This window comes from Molossus molossus, unplaced genomic scaffold (assembly GCF_014108415.1).
Source record: "Molossus molossus isolate mMolMol1 unplaced genomic scaffold, mMolMol1.p scaffold_m16_p_1, whole genome shotgun sequence".
NCBI lineage: Eukaryota > Metazoa > Chordata > Mammalia > Chiroptera > Molossidae > Molossus > Molossus molossus.
The window spans coordinates 181,745,620-181,766,486 of NW_023425344.1; the positions used below are offsets into that span (position 1 = coordinate 181,745,620).

A 20,867-nucleotide genomic window follows, 5' to 3' on the forward strand; every position below is an offset into this window, starting at 1 on the left:
CCTGGGCTCCAGCAGAGTGAGGGCAGAATGGACTGAAACTGTATGGGGACACTCGGGATTTGGAGGGCGCTCAGAGTTTTTGCTGAGTCACAGGCACATAGGACAGTGGTAATGTTGCTCGGAGAGCCCCTTCCTGGTGCTCTGGGGAGAAGCAGCAGCCTCTTCCTTGGAGATTCAACCCCACCTGGTGGGCCAGAGAAATGAAAATTGAGGCTTATTAACAAACAACATCTGCCTCACCCTCTGGAAATCCTCTTACAGTGAACACCTGAGGGAGTTTTTCATTCAGCAGAGGGATACAACCCAAGGCTCATTAAGTAACTGAGACTAATAGCCTCCAGGCAAAAAGCTAGAGGATAACCAAACCTTTCCTGGACTTGCAAATCTACCCAGGAAAGTAAGACTTGACAGTGGTATTGAACATGGGTCCTCCCTCACTCATCCAACCCCAGTAGAGGGAGCCACAAACAGCAGAACACCAATACCCCCAGGGAAAATTTGGCAGGGTCAAAAAACCACTGAGATAGTCAAAATGGTGAAACAAAGAAACAAATCACAGATGAAAGAACAAGAGAACTCTACTGAAGATGAAATAAATGAAATGCAGTTCAGCAAGTTATCATAGGTAAGAGTTCAGAGTCATGATCTTGAGGAAGCTCAAAGAATGAGTAAAGATAGAGAAACACTGACAATCAACCAAGTGGAAATGAAGAATGACATAGCAGAAATAAAGAATACATTGGAAGGGATAACCAGCAGAGTAGTGGAAGCTGAGGACCAGATCAGTGAATTAGAAGACAGGGTAGAAAAAAATCAACCAATCAGAAAACCAAAAGTGAAAAACAAAAAGACTGCTTAAGAGAACTGTGGGAAAACTGGAAACATAACAACACTGGCATCATTGAACTTCCAGAAGAAGAAGAAAATGAACAGGGGTTAGAGAATATACTTGAAGAAATAGTGACAGGAAACTTCCCTAACTTAATGAAGGAAGAAGGCATTCAACTTCAAGAACCAGAGAGAGCCCCAAGTAAGAAGAACTCAATCAGGCCCACACCAAGATATATACTAATTAAAATGCCAAAAATTAAAGACAAAGAGAAAATCCTAAAGGCAGCAAGACATAAGCAACAGGTTACCTACAAAGGAACCCCCATAAAGCTATCAGCTGACTTCTCAACAGAAACATTACAGGCCAGAAGGGAATGGCATGAAGTAATCAAGTTCATGAAAAACAAGTATATGAATCCAAGACTACTCTATCCAGCAAAGCTATCATTCAAAATAGAAAGTCAAATAAAGAGCTTCCCAGACACACACACAAAAAAAGGCTAAGGAAATATATTAGCACTGAACCAGCACTACAAGAAATCTTAAAAGGACTGATGTAATTAGTAGAAGAAATAGGAAGAAAAATATAACCACAATAAAGAAAAACGGCAATAAATAAGTACATATGAATAATCACCTTCAATGTAAATGGACTGAACACTCTGATAAAAAACCACAGGGTAGCTGATTGGATAAGAAAGCATGACTCATACATATGTTGCTTACAACAGACCCACCTCACAACAAGACTCACATAGGTTGAAAGTGAAGGGAGGAGAAAAAATCTTCCAAGCAAACGAAAATAAAAAAAATTAAAAAAAGCTGGGGTAGCAATATTCCTATTTGATAAAATAAGATTTCAAAATGAAGGCCACTACATAATATTGAAAGGATCTATCCAACAGGAAGATATAACTTTGGTAAACATATATGCACCCAATATAGGAGCACCAGAATATATTAAAAATATTCTGGAAGACTTCAAAAGAGAAACTGACAGCAATACAATCATAGCAGGGGACTTCAGCACCCCACTGACATCACTGGATAGATCCTCTAGACTAAAAATTAACAAGGAAACAGACTCTAAATGATGCACTAGATCAAATGGATTTAATAAATATGTATAGAGAATTACACCTCAAAACTTCAGAATTCACATTCTTCTCAAGTGCACATAGGACATTCTCAAAGATAGACCACATGTTAGGACACAAGCTAAGTCTTTACAAGTTCAAAAGGCTGAAATCATATCAAGCATCTTCTCAGATCACAATGGCATAAAACTAGAAATCAATTGCAACAAGAACATGCACAGATATTTGAACACATGGAAGCTAAATAGCATGTTACTAAACAATAAATGGGTTATCAAAGAAGAAATTAAAAACTTCCTGGAAAACAATAAAAATGAACACACAACAGCACAAAATCTATGGGATGCCATGACAGAAGTTCTAGAGGGAAGTTCATAGCACTACAGGCCTACCTCAAGAAACAAGAAAAATTCCTAATTGACTATCTAACCTCACAACTTAAAGAACTACAAAGCAAACAAAAAGAAAACCCCAGGGCAAGTAGAAGGAAGGAAATAGTAAAGATCAGAGCAGAAATAAATGACAAAGATGAAAAAAAATTCAAAAGATCAATGAAACAAAAAGCTGGTTTTTGAAAAGATAAACAAGATTGATGGATCCTTAGCTAGACTCACCAAGAAATGAAGAGAGAGAACCCAAATATACAAAATCAGAAGTGAAAGAGGAGAAGGAACAACTGACACCACGGAAATACAAAGGATCGTTAACAAATACTATGAACAAATTCGACAATCTAAGCAAAATGAACAAATTTCTAGAAACACATACTCTCCCAAAACTGAACTGGGAAGAGATAGAAAACTTGAACAGACCAATAACAACTAAGGAAATTGAAGAGGTAATCAAGACCCTCCCAGCAAACAGAAGCCTAGGCCCGGACGGCTTCACGAGGGAGATTTACCGAACATTCAAAGAAGAACTAACACCAATTCTACTCAAACTATTCCAAAAAATTCAAGAAGAAGGAAGACTTCCAAACTCATTTTATGAGGACAGCATAATTATAATTCCAAAACCAGATAAAGACACTACAAAGAAAGAAAACTATAGGCCAATATCCCTGATGAACACAGATGTCAAAATCCTTAACAAAATATTAGCAAATCGGATCCAGCAATACATCAAAAAAATTATTCACCATGACCATGTGGGATTCATCCCAGGGGTGCAAGGCTGGTACAATATTCGCAAATCAATAAATGTGATCCACCACATAAATAACATGAAGAATAAAAACCACATGATCATATCAATAGATGCTGAAAAAGCATTCGACAAAATCCAGCACCCATTTCTGATAAAAATGCTCAGCAATGTGGAAATAGAGAGATTATATCTCGATATAATAAAGGCCATATATGAAAAACCTATAGCCAACATCATATTCAATGGGCAGAAACTAAAAGCATTTTCCCTAAGAACAGGAACAAGATAAGGATGCCCACTTTCGCCACTATTATTTAACATAGTACTAGAAGTCTTAGCCACAGCAATCAGACATGAAGAAAAAATAAAAGGGATCCAAATTGGAAAGAAGAAAGTGAAACTGTCATTATTTGCAGATGACATGATACTGTACATAGAAACCCTAACAACTCCATCAAAAATCTGCTAGGATTAATAAACGAATTTGGCAAGGCAGCAGGATACAAAATTAACATCAAGAAATCAATGGCATTCTTATACACCAACAATGAACTCACAGAAAGAGAAACTAAAAAAAAATCCCATTTACCATTGCAGCAAAAAAATTAAGATACCTAGGAATAAACTTAACCAAAGAAATAAAGGACCTATTTGCAGAAAACTATAGGACATTAAAAAAATAAATAGAGGAAGATATAAAAAAGTGGAAGCACATATCTGGTTCATGGATTGGAAGAATTAACATCATTAAAATGTCCATATTACCCAAAGCAATCTATAGATTCAATGCAATCCCCATCAAAATACCAATGACATATTTCACAGAACTAGAACAAATACTTCTAAAGTTCATATGAAACCAAAAAAAACCCTAAATAGCCACAGCAATCTTGAAAAGAAAGACAAAGTAAGTGGGATCACAATACCGGATAACAGGTCATACTACAAAGCTACTGTAATCAAAACAGCCTGGTACTGGCACAAGAACAGGCATATAGACCAGTGGAACAGAACAGACAACCCAGAAATACACCCAAGACATTATGCTCAATTAATATTTGACAAAGGTGGCAAGAGCATACAATGGAGTAAAGACATCCTCTTTAATAAATGGTGTTGGGAAAATTGGACACTTACATGCAAAAAAATGAAACTAGATCATCAACTTACACCATATACAAGAATAATCTCAAAGTGGATAAAAGATTTAAATGTGCCTCATGAATCCACAGAAATCCCAGAAGTACAAGTGGGCAACAAAATTTCAGACATCATATGCAGCAGAATTTTCACTGATACATCACCTAAGGCAACAGAAACAAAGGAAAAAATGAACACATGGGACTACATCAAACTAAAAAGCTTCTGCACAGCAAAAGAAACAACCATCAAAATGGAAAGGGAACCCACTCTATGGGAGAGCATCACTGCCAATTGATACATCAGATAAGGGGTTAATTTCCAAAGTATATAGAGTGCTCATACAACTCAACAAAAGGAAGACAAAGAACCCAATTAAAAAATGGGCAGAGCGCCCTGGCCGGTTTGGCTCAGCGGTTGGAGCGTCGGCCTGCGGTACAGAGAGACCCGGGTTCGGTTGCCGCTAAGGGCACGTACCTCGGTTGCAGTTTGTCCCCGGCCCTGGTTGGTCGTGCGGGTGGCAGTCACTCGATGTGTCCCTTCACATCGATGTTTCTCTCTCCTCTCTCTTCCTCTCTCTCCCTCCCACTCTATCTGAACAAAAAATGGAAAAAAATGTCCTTGCGTGAGGATTAAAAAAAAAAAAAAAAAAAAATGGGCAGAGGACCTAAATAGGCACCTCTCCAAACAGGGAATACAAATGGCCAAGAGACATATGAAGAAATGCTCAATGTCACTAACCATCAGAGAGATGCAAATTAAAACAGCAATGAGGTATCACCTCACACCTGCCAGAATGGCTGCTATCAACAAATCATCAAACAATAAGTGCTAGAAGGGTGTGGCGAAAAGGGGACTCTAGTACACTGCTGGTGGGAATGCAAACTGGTGCAGCCATTATGGAAAATAGTATGGTGTTTCCTCAAAAAATTAAAAATTGAATTGCCATTTGACCAGTGATCCCACTTCTAGGAATATATCCTAAGAAGCCTGAAATACCAATCAGAAAGAATATATGTACCCCTATGTTCATAGCAGCACTATTTACAATCACTAAGATCTGGAAACAGCCCAAGTGTCCATCAATAGATGGGTGGATAAAAAAACTGTGGTACATATATACAATGGAGTACTATGCAGCTGTAAGAAAGAAAGATCTCTTATCCTTTGAGATCACATGGAGGGACCTCGAGAGTATCGTGTTAAGCGAAATAAGCCAATCAGAGAAAGACAAATACCACATGATCTCACTTATTTGTGGAATATAGTGAACATGGTGGACTGATGAACAAAACAGACCCAGAGACATAGAAAGGAGTATGGTTCAGACTGACAAACCTCAGAGTAGGGAGGCAGGGGGGATGGATGAATTGAACGAAAGAACTTATATGCATGTTTGTATAGACAACAATGCTAGGAGGGGGGGGCGCGGGATGGGGAGGAGGATGTCTAGGGGGATAAAAGGGTAAATATCTGTAACAAAAATAAATTAATAAAAATTGGAAAAAAATAAAATTGGGAAAAAAGAAAACAACTTTTTTTTTTTTTGCAAAAAAAAAAAATAATAATAATAAAAATAAAAACTGAAAGAGTTCTCTACCCAAACACATCAACTAAAGGAACTTCCAAAGAAAATATTTCAGGAAGAAAGATGAGTCCAAATTAGGTAATGAAAGTTACTGAACATTGTTCTTATTTTCCAACATTGTTTTGGCTACTCTTGGTAATTTGCATTTTTATATAAATTTTTATTTTATTTTATTTTTATATAGAGAAAGGAAGGGCAAAAGAGAGAGATAAAAACATCAATGAGAGAGAACATCAACTGACCACCTCCCATATGCCACCCCTGGGGATCAGGCCCACAATCTAGGCATGAGCCCTGACAGGAAATCAAACCAGTGATCTCTTTTTTTTTTTTTTTTAATCCTCACCCGAGGACATTTTTCCATTTTTTGTTCAGATAGAGTGGGAGGGAGAGAGAGGAAGAGACAGAGAGAGAAACATTGATGTGAAGGGACACATCGAGTGGCTGCCACCCACACAACCAACCAGGGCCGGGGACAAACTGCAACTGAGGTATGTGCCCTTAGCGGGAACCGAACATGGGTCTCTCTGTACCGCAGGTTGACGCTCCAACCGCTGAGCCAAACCGGCCAGGGCAAACCGGTGATCTCTTGATGCATGGGTAAACCTCAACCACTGAACCACACTGGCTGGGCTATTAATTTTTTAAAACATTTTAAAAAATTGGTTAGAGAGAGAAGAAGGGAGAGAAAAACACTGAAGTGAAAGACACTGATCCGTTTTTATATAAATTTTTAAATTAGCTTGCGAATTAAAAAATTCCCAGGTTGTATTTGGATTGTACTGACTCCATAGATCAATTAGGGGAAAAAATTATATTTTAATAATATTAACTCTTCCAAATTATAAACTATTATATCCTTCAATGTAAGTATCTTCTATTATATTTTTTTCTTAGTGACAGTGTTTCCTAATAAAGGCATATAGATGATTAAAAAAAAAAAAGATGAGTCCAGATTTTTAAAAAAGGGAAAAAGTAAGAAAAAAAAAATGAGGCCAGGACTTCACAAAATGAAAGAAAATGGTGAACATCTTTTAAAAATTCATAGAAACATTACTTGTATGAAAGAACAACAACACTTAATATCTGAGTTTTTGGGTTTTTTTTTATCCTCACCCGAGGACATCTTCTTGATATTTTGTTCAGATAGAGTGAGAGGGAGAGAGAGAGAGAGAAACATCGACGTGAAAGGGACACATCGAGTGGTCGCCACCCACACGACCCAACCAAGGCCGGGGACAAACTGCAACCGAGGTACGTGCCCTTAGTGGGAACCGAACCCAGGTCTCTCCAGACTGCAGGCCGACGCTCTAACCGCTGAGCAAAACCGGCCAGGGCATATCAGAGTTTTTTTTTAAGGAAGGAATTAGCCCAGCTGGTGTGGCTCTGTGGTTGACCATCGACCCATGCACCAAGAGGATGCTGGTTTGATTCCAAGTCAGGGCACATGCCAGGGTTGCAGGCTTGATCCCCAGAGGGGGAGTGCGGGTGACAGCTGATTGATGTTTCTCTTTCACATCAATGTTTCTATCTCTATCTCTCTCTCCCTTCCTCTCTCTCTAAAAATAAAAACATAGTCCGGCCAGTGTGGCTCAATGGTTGAGCATCGACCCATGTACCAAGAGGTCGCCAGTTCGATTCCCAGTCAGGGCACATGCCCAGATTGTGGGCCCGATCCCCATTGGGGGGCATGCAGGAGGCGGCTAACCAATGTTCTTGCTCATTGATGTTTTTCTCTCTCTAAAATCAATAAAGGAAAAAAAAAAAACATAGCTCTGGACAGTTTGGCTCAGCGGTTGGAGCGTTGGCCTGCGGATCAGAGAGTTCCAGGTACAGTTCCTGCTAAGGGCACGTACCTCGGTTGCAATTTTTCCTCAGCCCCAGTTGGGGTCATGTGGGTGGCAACCACTCGATGTGTCTCTCTCACATCGATGTGTCTCTTTCTCTTCCCCCCTCTCTCCCTTTTGCTCTATCTGAAGATAAATGCAAAAATGTCCTTGGGTAAGGATTAAGAAACAAACAAACAAAAAAGAATAAAATAAATAAAAATAAAAACAGTTTTAAAAACAGGATGTAATTAAAAACTAGAAGAGCACTAACAGAGATTAAATAGTGATACTGGACCCTGGCCAGTTAGACTCTGTGGTTAGAGTATTGGCCCACGGACCAGAGTCTCCGGTCTGATTCCGATCAAGGGCACATACCTCAGTTGGGGTTGGCTCCCTGGCCCTGGTCGGGGTTGTGCGGGAAGCAACCAGTCAATGTGTCTCTCTCACATCAATGTTTCTCCCCTCACCCCCCTCTATCTGAAGATAAATGGAAAAATATTCTCAGGTGAAGATTATTTAAAAAAAAAAAAATGAGCCCTGGCCGGTTTGGCTCAGCAGTTAGAGTGTTGGCCTGCGGTCCAGGGAGACCCGGATTCGGTTCCCGTTAAGGGCATGTACCTTGGTTGCTATGGCCCTGGTTGGTCATGTGGGTGGTGACCACTCGATGTGTCCCTTTCATGTCATTTCTCTCTCTCTCTCTCCCTCCCACTCTATCTGAACAAAATATCAAAAAAAAGGTGTCCTCGGGTAAGGATAAAAAAAAAAAATGATAATGAGTGAAAGAAAACTAAATAATTAAGATCTATGCCAAATGCCACTTCACTCTTTCACATACAAAAACACCCATATGGGCTGGAAACTAGAGGTTTTTAACCGTAAGAACAATTTGCTCCTGGTGCTATAAAGACAGCCAAAACTGGCATTCCAAAAGTCTGGCAATGACTTCCTGACATCTTTGTCACCACTTATTCCTATCACTATTAGTCCAAAGAGTGTTTCTTAATAGCCACACCACAGTGCACCATACCACATCTGTGCAGAGAAGCTTTTGCAAATGACTCTCATGACTAAATTATATACTGCTAATATTCTTTTTTTTTCCCCCCTCACCTGAGGACATTTTTGCATTTATCTTCAGATAGAGCAGGAGGGAGAGAGGAGGTAAGAGAGAGAGAGAAACATCGATGCAAGAGAGACACACTGAGTGGTTGCCACCCACACGACCCCAACTGGGGTGGGGACAAACTGCAACCAAGGTACGTGCCCTTAGCGGGAACCAAACCCAGGACTCTCTGGTCCGCAGGCTGATGCTCTAACCGCTGTGCCAAACAGGTCAGGGCAATATTTTTAATTATATAGTTTAACAATGTAGTATATACTATCCAAAGATAGGCCCAGCTCCTCAGAAGTGATCACAGAGTATTTTTTCTCCATTCATAAAGCATAACTAATAGCCAACTTTCTATCAATCATGTTAACAGGTGTGAGCCTGAAGTCTCACTTTACACACCTATAAACTTAATCTTCTTTGCAACTAAACCTTTATAAAAACATAGGAAGCACCAAACTAACTGATTCCTTGCCACTACATACCAGTTTTCTTCATCTGATCTTCTATGAAAATGGAAATGACGAGGAACAGTAAGATCAGAGAGAAGTTTGGGGAAAATCTGCCCCAAGGTTACTAAAAATTAATCATTCAATTCAGAAATGTATATCTCTCCCCATACTTAAAGGTGTACCTGTTTGCAATCTTAATGAAGAAAAAATCATGTCCTTTGTTCAACATCCACTTTGTCAACTCCTGAACAGTTTGTTTGATGCTTCCCACTTCAAACTCATTTCTCACCTCCATTTAAGACCATTTTCAGAACAGGTACTCATAGCTCCATCGGTCTACACCAAAGAAGGAGCCCAGGGTCTTGTCACATTATTTAGAAAGACTATTAACTTCTGTTGTATAGATGTCTCTTCTTTTCGTGTCAATGTCTAGTTATTTTTTTAAATGCCTTTATCTTTTCCACAAAATACAATATGAAGATTAATGTTCGAGTGTCCATACTTCAACATTTCGGGCAAAATTAGCCAAAATACAAATTAGCAATTACAAATATAGAAATAACTAGCAATACAATGTTCTACTTCTCATTTAAAATTGAGAATCATTATACTTCACTACAGCAACAGGAGAAAAATAATAAGGACATAGAAAGATACTACTTCCTATGCAAGAAATACGCACCTTACAAACCCCAAGCTTTATCTTGTTTCTGTTTGCATCCATCTCTTCCCAGACATCCTTCTCCTGGGGATGAGTGTGTCCCAGAGATCCAGGTAATTTATCTGGTGACACACCAACTGGGATGCCATCCTCCCCATCACTAAGCTGTTCATCTGGAAATACCTCATCTGTATTTTCTCGGAGCAAGTCCCCTGGGATAGGAGTGGCATTGGCAATTCTAAAAATGAGGGGTGAAGAAAAGGTAGAGCTTAAGAACATCAGACTGAAAAATTACTATGAGACTATTTTACATTTTGTTTCTGGAGTTAAATAATGAGGTCTATATATCATTAAAATAGTAAAACAAAACAAAACCATAAACCTTGGAAATAGGTAGTGACAATTCTACAAAATAAAACTTCCACATTTTGATTAATGGAATTTTCAATCTGATTTAAAAATGAAAATTCTAATACAATAACTCACTAATTTAACAATTCCTTTAAAAGTTAGAAACATTTGGTCTATTTTCCAAGAAGTTTTTGACAATTTTTGTATTTTCTATTTTTTACCTGGTCTTTCTAGAGAATAGCAAAACCTATAAACAGGAAAATATTAAGTATCATAATGATATAAACAGGCATCAGATCAATAAGTTATGTTATGTATTTTAATATTGAAATGCGCATTTGTTTTTTTTTTATTTACAGACTTTTTACTAGGTACCTACTTCATGCAAGACCCTAGGGGACATAAAGAGAAAAAAGGAAATTCTTGCCCTTTAGGGCAGCGCTTCTCAACCTGTGGGTCACAACCCCTTTGAGGGTCGAATGACCCTTTCACAGGGGTCGCCTAAGACCATGGGAAAACACATATTTCCGATGGTCTTAGGAACCGAGATACGGCTCCTCTATCCGTCTCCAGGCAGGTCCGCCCACATGCAGATACGCCCACATACAACATGAGGAACTGTATTAAAGGGTCACGACATTAGGAAGGTTGAGAACCACTGTTCTAGGGGAAACTAGAAAATGTGCAATTATACACTTCATACTTCTGCCAGCTCTAATGCTCCATAACTCTACACTATACTCAATTCTTTTAAATACTGCTGACTAAACACAATATTTAGTATACAATGAAACCTTTTCTTAAAAGCGACTTGAAATGTTTAAAAGTAGAAAGTCAGTCTTCAGTAGATTATACTGACACAATTATTATGAGTAGTAAAATAGGCATCTTCTCAGTGAACCACTCTAAGGGTTATGGTTATACCCTAGCCCAGGTGTCATACATGCCATGCTGTGAGAACAAAGATCAATCATTTTCAGGGACTTCTTCTACCTGATCTGATGACCCTTCACTACCACCTGTCCCTACTGAGGTCTCTGTCAATAGGTTAGAGATAAATACTATAGAAAATCACTGACCAAGAAATAAACAAAAAACAACTTAGAGCCTTGCAAAATAGTACCTCTAGTTCTGACACTAAGAACATTTTGAAAAGGTAGTTTGGACTAAGGTAGTTCAAATGAAAGTATTTATTATGAAAGTAAAGTTCAGGAGGTGGGGTGAGTGGAGGTGGAAGAGGGTATAGGGGAAATAAGTGATGATGAAAAAAATAAAATTTAATTTAAAGAAGAGTTCAGATATAAACTGGCTATTAAAAGATTTTTCAGGTATAAGTTCAATATAATTTATTGATATAAGGAATTACAATGGACACTAACATATATGTGTTACATGGTATTCCAAATGTCTATTGAAAGAATTCAATGGGGACTGGCAAAAGGATAAATATTTGAGTTCAGGAAGCTCAGTGTACTAGCCCCACATTACACCACATTTTAATCACTCAGTGTTCTTCCAAATCCTGTTTTTCCATATGCCTAAATTCCCGGGCATTTTCTTCCTCCATTCCTCAGGAGACACACCACCTATGAAACTGCCTCTATTTTTACTCTATCTTAGTTTCCCTTGTATCTCTTATGCTTCAGTACAATACCACACACTTCAAGGTGCTCTTCCATCGTCTCCACACAGGCTGCCTTCCACATAACTCAGGTTCTTCTCTGCACGTTTCACCCATTTTAACTCCTTACTTTATTTTCTTCCTTCTCCTAAAACTCTGATCCAAATCTGGACTTTGAGATACAGAAATAATTTCTTTCCAGGGAAATTATGTTAAGGAATAAGAATGAGTAAGTATGTGTAGTTTTAGCACATGATCTGTATTTGCAGGTGAGGTATAAATTATAGAAGATTAGGGAATAAAGTAAGGAGGTATATGGGAGAACTGGAAAAGTAGTCAGAATGGACATCCTCTTCATATTCCCTTCCCCATAATCTAAGTCAGGGGCTGGCAAACTAGGGCCTTTGAACCAAATCTGGCCTGCTCATCTATATTTTGTTAATAGAGTGTAATGGCACACAGTCATGCTCATTCATTTCCATGTTGTCTATGGCTACTTTAGTAATACAATAGCAGCAATAATGAAGACAGACAGCAGAGTCCACAAATATTTATCTGGCCATTTATAGAAAAGGTTTGCTGACTCCCGATCTAAGTGTCCTCCTATCTTCTCCTGAACATACTTTTTCCTTCTACTACAAAATTCAGAGTTGTGGGACATACATTATCATTTTTTTTCTCTTTAACATTGATTTTCTAGGGCTTTTCAGTTATTCTTCCAGATCACTTGCAAACAGAGAATTCAGAGGTCAGCAAACTTTTTTCTTAAAGGGCCAGCTAATAAATGGTAGGCTTGTGGGCCCAATACTTTTTTTCCCCCTTTAGTTCAACTAGTTTAAATTCCACACAATCGCCCTGGCCGGTTTGGCTCAGCGGTTAAAGCGTTGGCCTGCGGTCCTGAGAGACCCGGGTTCAGTTCCCGCTAAGGGCGCGTACCTCAGTTGCAGTTTGTCCCCGGCTCTGGTCAGTCGTGCGGGTAGCGGCCACTCGATGTGTCCCTTTCACATCGATGTTTCTCTCTCTCTCTCTCTCTCTCTCTGTTCCTCTCTCTCCCTCCCACTCCACCTGAACAAATAATGGAAAAATGTCCTCGGGTAAGGATTAAAAATAAATAAATAAATAAATAAATTCCACACAATCTTTAAGCTGTGGACTAATATGTACTGTACAATTCTCGGTCTGCCTTTTCAAAGAAACTTCAACTTATAAATACCATGCTAGGGACTCCCGCCAGGGAAAATGAGACCAAGTTAACCACTCAGTCAACTAATAGGAATCCTAGTCCTTCTCTGTCTGCTTTCAATTTGTACTACCTTTTCTCTAGCCTTTTTAATTTTTTTTTTCTCTTGAGGCTTTTTCCCCAATTTTATGCAATGTCCTTTATTTATTAAATATTCATTTGGGTCTACTCTCCTTTGTCCATTTTGTAATTTACTCAATTCTGAGATATCTTTTCCTCTATTTCTTCCCTGATTTCAATCAGTTTTCATTTCATTTCTTCTTCTCTTCTTTCCTTTTCCTCTCCCTCCCCCCACCCCCTTTGTGGTCTATTTCTTTAAAAAAAAATTTTAATTCATTTTTCAATTTCAGTTGACATAAAGAATTATATTAGTTTCATGTGTACAACATAGTGATCAGACATTTATATACTGGGTTTTGTCTTACAGTTTTCTTTTCCTTTTTTTTTTTTTTTTTTTAGTTTTCTTCATGGTTGTTTTTTTCTTTTTCTTCACCAATAATTACCACCCACCCCAATGGTTGTTTTACTGAGAAAATTTCCTTAGTTAATATGCATTAAGTTTTCTTTTGTGAGTGTGTACTATAATGTTTTATGGAATTTTAAAATCTTTTTCTTGCCCTGGCCAGTTTTCTCAGTGGTTAGAGCATCGGCCCATGGACCAGAGAGACTTGGGTTTGGTTCCCACTAAGGGCACATACTTTGGTTGCAGTTTGTCCCCAGCCCCGGTTGGGGTTGTGTGGGTGGCAGCCAGTCGGGGTGTGTCTCTCACATTGATGTTTCTCTCTCTCTCTTCCTCCCCCTCTCCCTCCTGCTCTATCTGAAGGTAAATGCAAAAATGTCCTCAGGTGAGGATAAAAAAAAAATATTTTTCTTGCTCTTTTTTGTGTTACTGGAGTATTTTACAAGATTCATAGTTTAATTAGAGCCATCTTCTGTCAGTATAGCAAAGTCCAAACGCTTGAGTAGATTATTCTTTGTTTTTTGTGGTCAGGAGAGATATGTGTATACTCTGATTTTATAGTTCTCCATTCTTGTATGTAATTAAATGTTTTTCTCCGTTTGCTCCTCTGCAATTATTGATTTATTACCTTTCAAATTCGTCCTTTCTGCCTGCTGTGTGAAAGTGGATCTGAGCCCTTTAGATATTTTCCCTTGGCCAACTGGCACTGGAGCTTTGTCAGCAGACAGCACTGGAAAGACACCGCAGGAGGAAAGTGCTTTGTTTTGGGTTCCAGTATGCAGCTTTGGCAAGCTTCTCCAGCATGTGTGGCTTTCCCCAGGGCAAGGATCCTGCAGCACTGCAGCATCTTCAGCAGCAACCAAGAGCTTCCCTGAGCAATCCCCATTATCAAGAAGTTTGGTAGCAGTGTGTGTCTGGTGAGACACACAAATAGCTTTCTCTGGTACCACAGAGGGCAGGTTTTCAGCAAATTTTACCAATGTGGCATCAAAGGGACCTCCCTCCCATCCAACGAGGGATGGACATACCTTCAACAAGGTCAGTGCGTACCTTAGCCTGGGGTCCGGGCTGGGAGAGTTGCTTGTTTGGATGCTTAATCTCAGACCTAGGAATAGGAGCTGCACTTTATATTTGCTATTCCTGTATTCTTTACAGTTCTCCCTATTTTTTGAAGTAATCCCATGTTACTCCAATTCCATGTTATAGGTAATGATTCCTTCCTTGTTCAAATTACTATGTAGTTTCTCTCTCCTGATTGAACTCAAATGAATACATGGTTGGTCCTTCACAACTCAACTGCTAAAGGGCACTTCTCCCTTCATTTTGTCTTTTTATTTCCCTGGAAGATAATGTGTTTTTAATCATGCATATTTGGACATTCCCGTAGTTCATGATCTGGTCTATTTGGACATTTTTTAGTATTTTTGTTCTTGGGATGGGTGTAGTTTTTCTGGTGTCGGTTTTAGATCAACCTTAAGTCCCATTGCTAATTCTTCTCTTCCCCACAGTTTTCATTGATCTGACTTTGTAAAGCCTTGTGGCAGGGCTGGGTAAGGCAGGACCATAAGAGATACCACACAAGGTCTTGGTGTTTTGTTCTTTCTCTTTTTACTCAGTTATTTTGAAGTTTGGGCATCCTTGGTCTTCGAATTACGCTAAGGACAGGGTTTTGGTGTAGTTTTATTTTTTATTTTGTGTTATTCTGTCTTATTTTAGGAGGAAACATTGAGAGATGAGAACTTACACTGTCTTCATTGCCTTCAGCTATCTTGAAGTCCTATCACCTGAATTTTGCAAGTTGGAGGCTTATCTATTTCTAACAACAATTAAAGGAGAAGTAGGACAAAGGCAACAAAACAAAAATATAAATTTCTACACAGCTCAAGTTCTGTGACTAACATTTATCTAAAGTTGGATGATTCACTCAGTGTTAGGATTATTTCCCCATTTATAAAATGGGGTGGCCCGGTCGGTGTGGCTCAGTGGTTGAGCATCAATCCATGCACCAAGAGGTTGCTGGTTCGATTCCCAGTCAAGGCAGATGCTCAGGTTTGTGGGCCCGATCCCCAGTGGGGGGCATGCAGGAGGCGGCCAATCGATGTTCTCTCTCAGTGATGTTTCTGTCTCTCTCTCCCTTTCCCTTTCTCTCTCTCAAAACTTGATAGAGAAAAAAACATTTTAAAAAATAGGGTGGCTGGCTGGGAGTTCCAAACTCAGATAAGCATGAGAAACATCTGATACATGTGGACTTTTGCGCTGCATCCCTAGATTCTGATTCAGTTGGTCTGGGGTGAGTCTTTACAAAGACAGATCTTAAACAAATGTGTGGTGATTCTGATGCAGCTAGTCAGGGCCTCACATTTAAGAATTCTTAGACTAGCTAATCAAGAAAATATGTTCAGATATGAGTCCATGTAAGCTTTTCTGATCAATAAGTTCTAGAGATCTCATCTTTCAATATAAAATCAAAGCAATGGATTAGTGATAAAATGTCCCAATTAACTCATATGGTATGAGGATTTTTTTCCTATTTACTTTTTTATTTATTAAAACCAAACAGTTTAAAAAAACCAGAGCAGGTAAAAAATGGGTCAGAAAAGAAGACACCCTACCTCTGCAAAAGCAACTATTTATGCACGTAGAGAAAACAAAAACAAAAAACCAAGAAGATGGAAATATACTATAACCTGTTCCTAATACACTTTGAAAATTAAATCCCTCTCTTAAGAGGAACAAGCTACATGTTTTGTTCCCACTAAACTTAAGCACAGTATAATTAGATATAATTGTGGCTCATTCTGTCCAGGGTCCCATGTACTCTTTACAAGTAAATGCAACAAGTGTTCCTTCTCATTATGAGATGAGAAAACCCACTGTAAATCTGACACCAACAAGTCACACAAGCTCTAAGCTCCCATTTCACAGTATGATCCATAAACATTTTCTAAGAAAAGTAAATCTGAACAGAGGCATATACAAGAACAATGTCAATTCAAGAAAATCTACAGGCTTTTACCTATGTCTTAGCATTTGGTCATCTGAGGGAATCTGGGTGAAAACATTTCTGCTAATATAATACATCCAGGAAAGACTACTAAATGGGCTTCTGAGGACATACCCAATTGCCGCAGGGGTCAAGCGGGTGTGCAACTGAGGGGTGGTAGAAGTAGTGGTGGTTGTCAGGGAACCATCAGTTCCAGTCTTCTCCCAGTCAAAAGGGTCACTCTCAAACACTCCAAAGGTTTTGATGCTGTTGTCGAACACGGATGTAAGAAGCTAAACACAAAGAAAAAAACTAGAGTAAGCCAATAGTAAACAAAGTCACTTTATTCTTTAAGAGAAAGCACCCCAGACTCATAAATTAGTTTTGTAGATGGTTTTTAAAAACCTGAAAATGCTCCCTGGCCAGTTTGGCTCAGCAGCTGGAGCGTCAGCCTGCGGACCAGAGAGTCCCGGGTTCGGTTCCCGCTAGGGGCATGTACCAAAAAAATAAAAACCTGATAATGCATCCGGCCGGTGTGACTCAGTGGCTGAGTGTCGACCCAAGCACCAAGAAGTTGCCGGTTCAATTCCTGGTCAGGACACATGCCCGGGTTGTGAACCCAATCCCCAGTGGGGGACATGCAGGAGGCAGCCAATTGATGTTCTCTCTCATCTATGTTTCTCTCTCTCTCTCCTTCTCACTTCCTCTCTCTCGAAAATCAAAAAAGGAAAAAAAAAAAAAAAACACAAAAAACCTGATGATACAAAGAGGGGAATTTGAATAAGGACTGTATGTGGACGATAATACTGAATTAATATTAATTTTTTCTCAGCTGAGGTACTGGTTTGTAGTGACCTAATAGTATATCTTTGTCTTTGGAAGATACATAATGAAGTGTCATATCTAAAACCTACTTTCAGATGGTTTAGCAACAGCAAACGTGTGCTGTATGTATATGTGTGTATTCAGTTTCAACCATCTACGTGATCTTTTTTTTTTTTGGTCAAAAGGAACATTTCTATATGGTTCAACTTAAATAAGTAACCAGTGTTAATAGCTGCTATGTCTAGATTAAGGGGTATACGGAAGTTCACTGTGCTTTTCTCCAGTTCTTTTTTTTTGTGTGTGGGTTTGAAAAATTCTTAAACTGTGTGTACACAATTATCAAAAATAAATCTGCCCTACTATTTGATTTATAGAATATATAATTTTAGTTATTTTTGCCTTTAAATTCCAAAAGTCTGATGTAATCTCGAGAAACATCTTACGAAGACCTTCCTTTACTGTTTCTGACAGTATGCACCATTTTCAATTTTATGATTAAGGCCTCATTGTCTCCTCATCATTTCTTTTACTCTCTGTCAGTATCCTATGCTCAGAGATTCATCTTGTACCTTTCCCACCCCAGACCTGGAATCAGCACTTCTTCACTGAAAAATTTTTTTTTTATCCTCACCTGAGGACACTTTTGCATTTATCTTCAGATAGAGCGGGCGGGAGGGAGGGAGGAAGAGAGAAAGAGAAACATAGACGTGCGAGAGACACATCGAGTGGTTGCCAGCCACACGACCCCAACCGGGGCCAGGGACAAACTGCAACCAAGGTACGTGCCCTTAGAGGGAACCAAACCTGGGACTCTGGTCCGTGGGCCGACGCTCTAACCACTGAGCAAAACCATCCAGGGCTCATTGAAGGATTTTTGTGAAGGTTTGTTTTAGGCTTTAAAAAGGTTACGCTGTGCTCTGAACAGTTTTTCACAGTGGGTAGAGCATCGGTCCATAGACCAACGGGTTGTGGGTTTGATTCCCAATCAAGAGCATGTACCTAGGTTGCAATTTCAATCCCTGGCCGTGGTTGGGGTCATGAAGGAGGCAACCAAATGATTTGTCTCTCTCTCCCTCCCTCCCTTCCACTCTATCAAAAAATCAATGGAGCCCTGGCCAGTTTGGCTCAGTGTCGGCCTGCGGACCAGAGTCCCGGGTTCGGTTCCCACTAGGAGCACCTACCAAAAATGAATAATAATAAAATAAAATAAAAATCAATGGAAAAATTTCCTGTGGTGAGGATTAAAAAAACAAACAAACAAACAAATAAATTACTCTGCCTATTAAATGGAGAAGAGATGCCATAAATGGGGGAGGGGATGAGGGTGCTAGGAACAGATATCAGTTAGGAGGTTATTGAAGTTGAACCAGCATAGTAACAGTGGAGGTGATAAAGGGTAGTAGGATTTGGATAAAGTTTGTACAGCCAACAGAACTTGCTCATGGATTACATGAAAGCTAGGAAAGTAAAGAATAAGGAATAATTTACATTTCTGTCCTGAGCAACTGGGTAAATGATGGCACCATTTACTGAGATGAAAAGCAGTGAGTTTGAGGATTGGGATATTGAAAATTTTATGAAGTTTAGGGAGGAATAAGGAATAGATACAACGTTGGTAGTCATTAGCATATAGATATTAATAGGTAGTATTTAAAGCCATAAATACTGAATGATATAATCTAAGGAAAGTAGGTAGCAAAGAGGCCTAACGATTAAAGCCTACGGCACTCCACCATTTAGATGTTAAGAAGAAAAGGACTCAGCAATGGAAACCAAGAAGTGAACAGGGAGGTAAGAAAACCAAGTGTACGATATTCTACATACCAAATGAACAGTCTCAACAAGAAAAGGGTTAAATGCTATCAATAATAAGTTTATTATTTTTTCTGATTATTTAAACTGATTTGTCTCCCTCTCTTTCACCGTCAGCTCCAATATGCCAGTACATATCTGATCTTGCTCATTAAGTATCTAACATAATGCCTTATATATGACTGTAATAGTCATTCAGATGACCAAAACACATTCCTCATATATATTTGGTCTTTGTCCACAGTTCCTGGCTTTTAGCTCCCCAAACTCTTGGAGTTTCCTGAGAGAAAAGCAATAGGACAATGTTGTGTTCTAATATCTGGTCTGGTCCTCAGTTCCTAAAATCACTTCAGAGCCATAAAGGTAAAATGAGTGTCTTGATATTCATTAAAAGTCCCTTTCCACCATAACTGTGTTTATATTAATGACTTCTGGAAAGTACCTAAGGATGAGAGCTGATCACTAGAAGAACCCACCCGAGGATTAGAGGGTTTGGAACTTTCAGTCTCACCTCTCTGGCCTCTAGATGAAGGAAGAAAGGGTTAGAGATTGGTTCAATCACCAATGGTCAGTGATTTGATCGATCAAATCTATGTAATGAAACCTCCACAAAAACCCAAACGACGGGATTCTGAGAGCTTCTGGATTGGTGAACATGTGGTGGTACCCTCAGAGAGAGCATGGAAGCTCTGCACCCTTTCCCCATACCTTGCCCTATACACCTCTTCCATATGGTATTCCTGATTTATAACCTTTGTAATAAAGCAGTAATCTAGTGATAAAATTGGTTTCCTGAGTCCCAGAACTGTTCTAGCAAATTAACTGAACCAAAGGAGGCAGTGTGGGAACCTGTAATTTATAGCCAGTCAATCACAGGGACAGGAGACATCCTGGACTTGCAACTGGCACCTAAGGTAGAGGACAGTCTTGTGGGGCTGAGTCCTTAACCTGTGGAATCTGATGCTATCTATCTCTGGGTAAATAGTGTCAAAATTGATTTAAATTGTAGGACAACCAGCTGATATCAGAGAATTGCTTGGTGGTGTGGGAAAAAACATACAAAACAACCCATGTTGGAACTGTAAGCACAGAACCCTTATATGGTTACTCTAAAAAAATTTCAAGAATCAATGTTTCTTTGTAATAATATTTACTGAAAGATTCACATAACTCTACCTTTCATTTAAATCCCAAAGAAAGAAATAAAAAATGTACAAAAAGAAACTAAAAAAAATAAAAGAAGTTGGAAATGACATAGTTATATAACCTGAGGATTTTTATTTTGGTCATATTTTTGTTAACTATGTTATAGCATAGACTTCCCCAAACTATCATAGGTAGAGGGATGTAGAAAACACAAAGGAGAAGGAAGACAGATTGAGACTCAGCATATAGGAACTGAAGTGACAGACCTTTGACTTCTCTCCTGACTCTAGAAATCGAGGTTCTCTTAGGTTCTCACAGAACAAGATGTATGCTTCCTGAAAAGTGGAGTTCCTACCCAGGAAGCAACGACTGCCTTGCTGTGTGAATACTTAGACCGTTACTGCTTAATGCTCTGCCTGTACTGGGCTGCAATAGGAATAATTCTAAACAGTTTTATGCAAGTTGTCCTTTTATCATGGAACTATTTTCTTATAATTATCACAATATTTTATGTCTTAGAAAATATAGCATATGCCATTGGGCCTCAAATAAGAATGGAGTACAAGCCACTGAGCCT

General features: G+C 39.0%; 1 protein-coding gene across 10 annotated transcripts in view; it reads right to left on the minus strand.

Annotated features, from left to right (window-relative positions):
• Positions 1–20,867, minus strand: part of TTBK2 (tau tubulin kinase 2) — a 170,361-nt gene that overhangs the window by 13,535 nt on the left and 135,959 nt on the right. For all 10 annotated transcript variants that reach the window (XM_036261874.1, XM_036261868.1, XM_036261851.1 and 7 more), the window contains 2 exons: positions 16,643–16,800; positions 9,874–10,090 (listed from right to left, as the gene is read on the minus strand). In XM_036261874.1, coding sequence (XP_036117767.1) covers positions 9,874–10,090; positions 16,643–16,800 — 375 coding nt within the window. The remainder of the gene's footprint in view (positions 1–9,873; positions 10,091–16,642; positions 16,801–20,867) is intronic.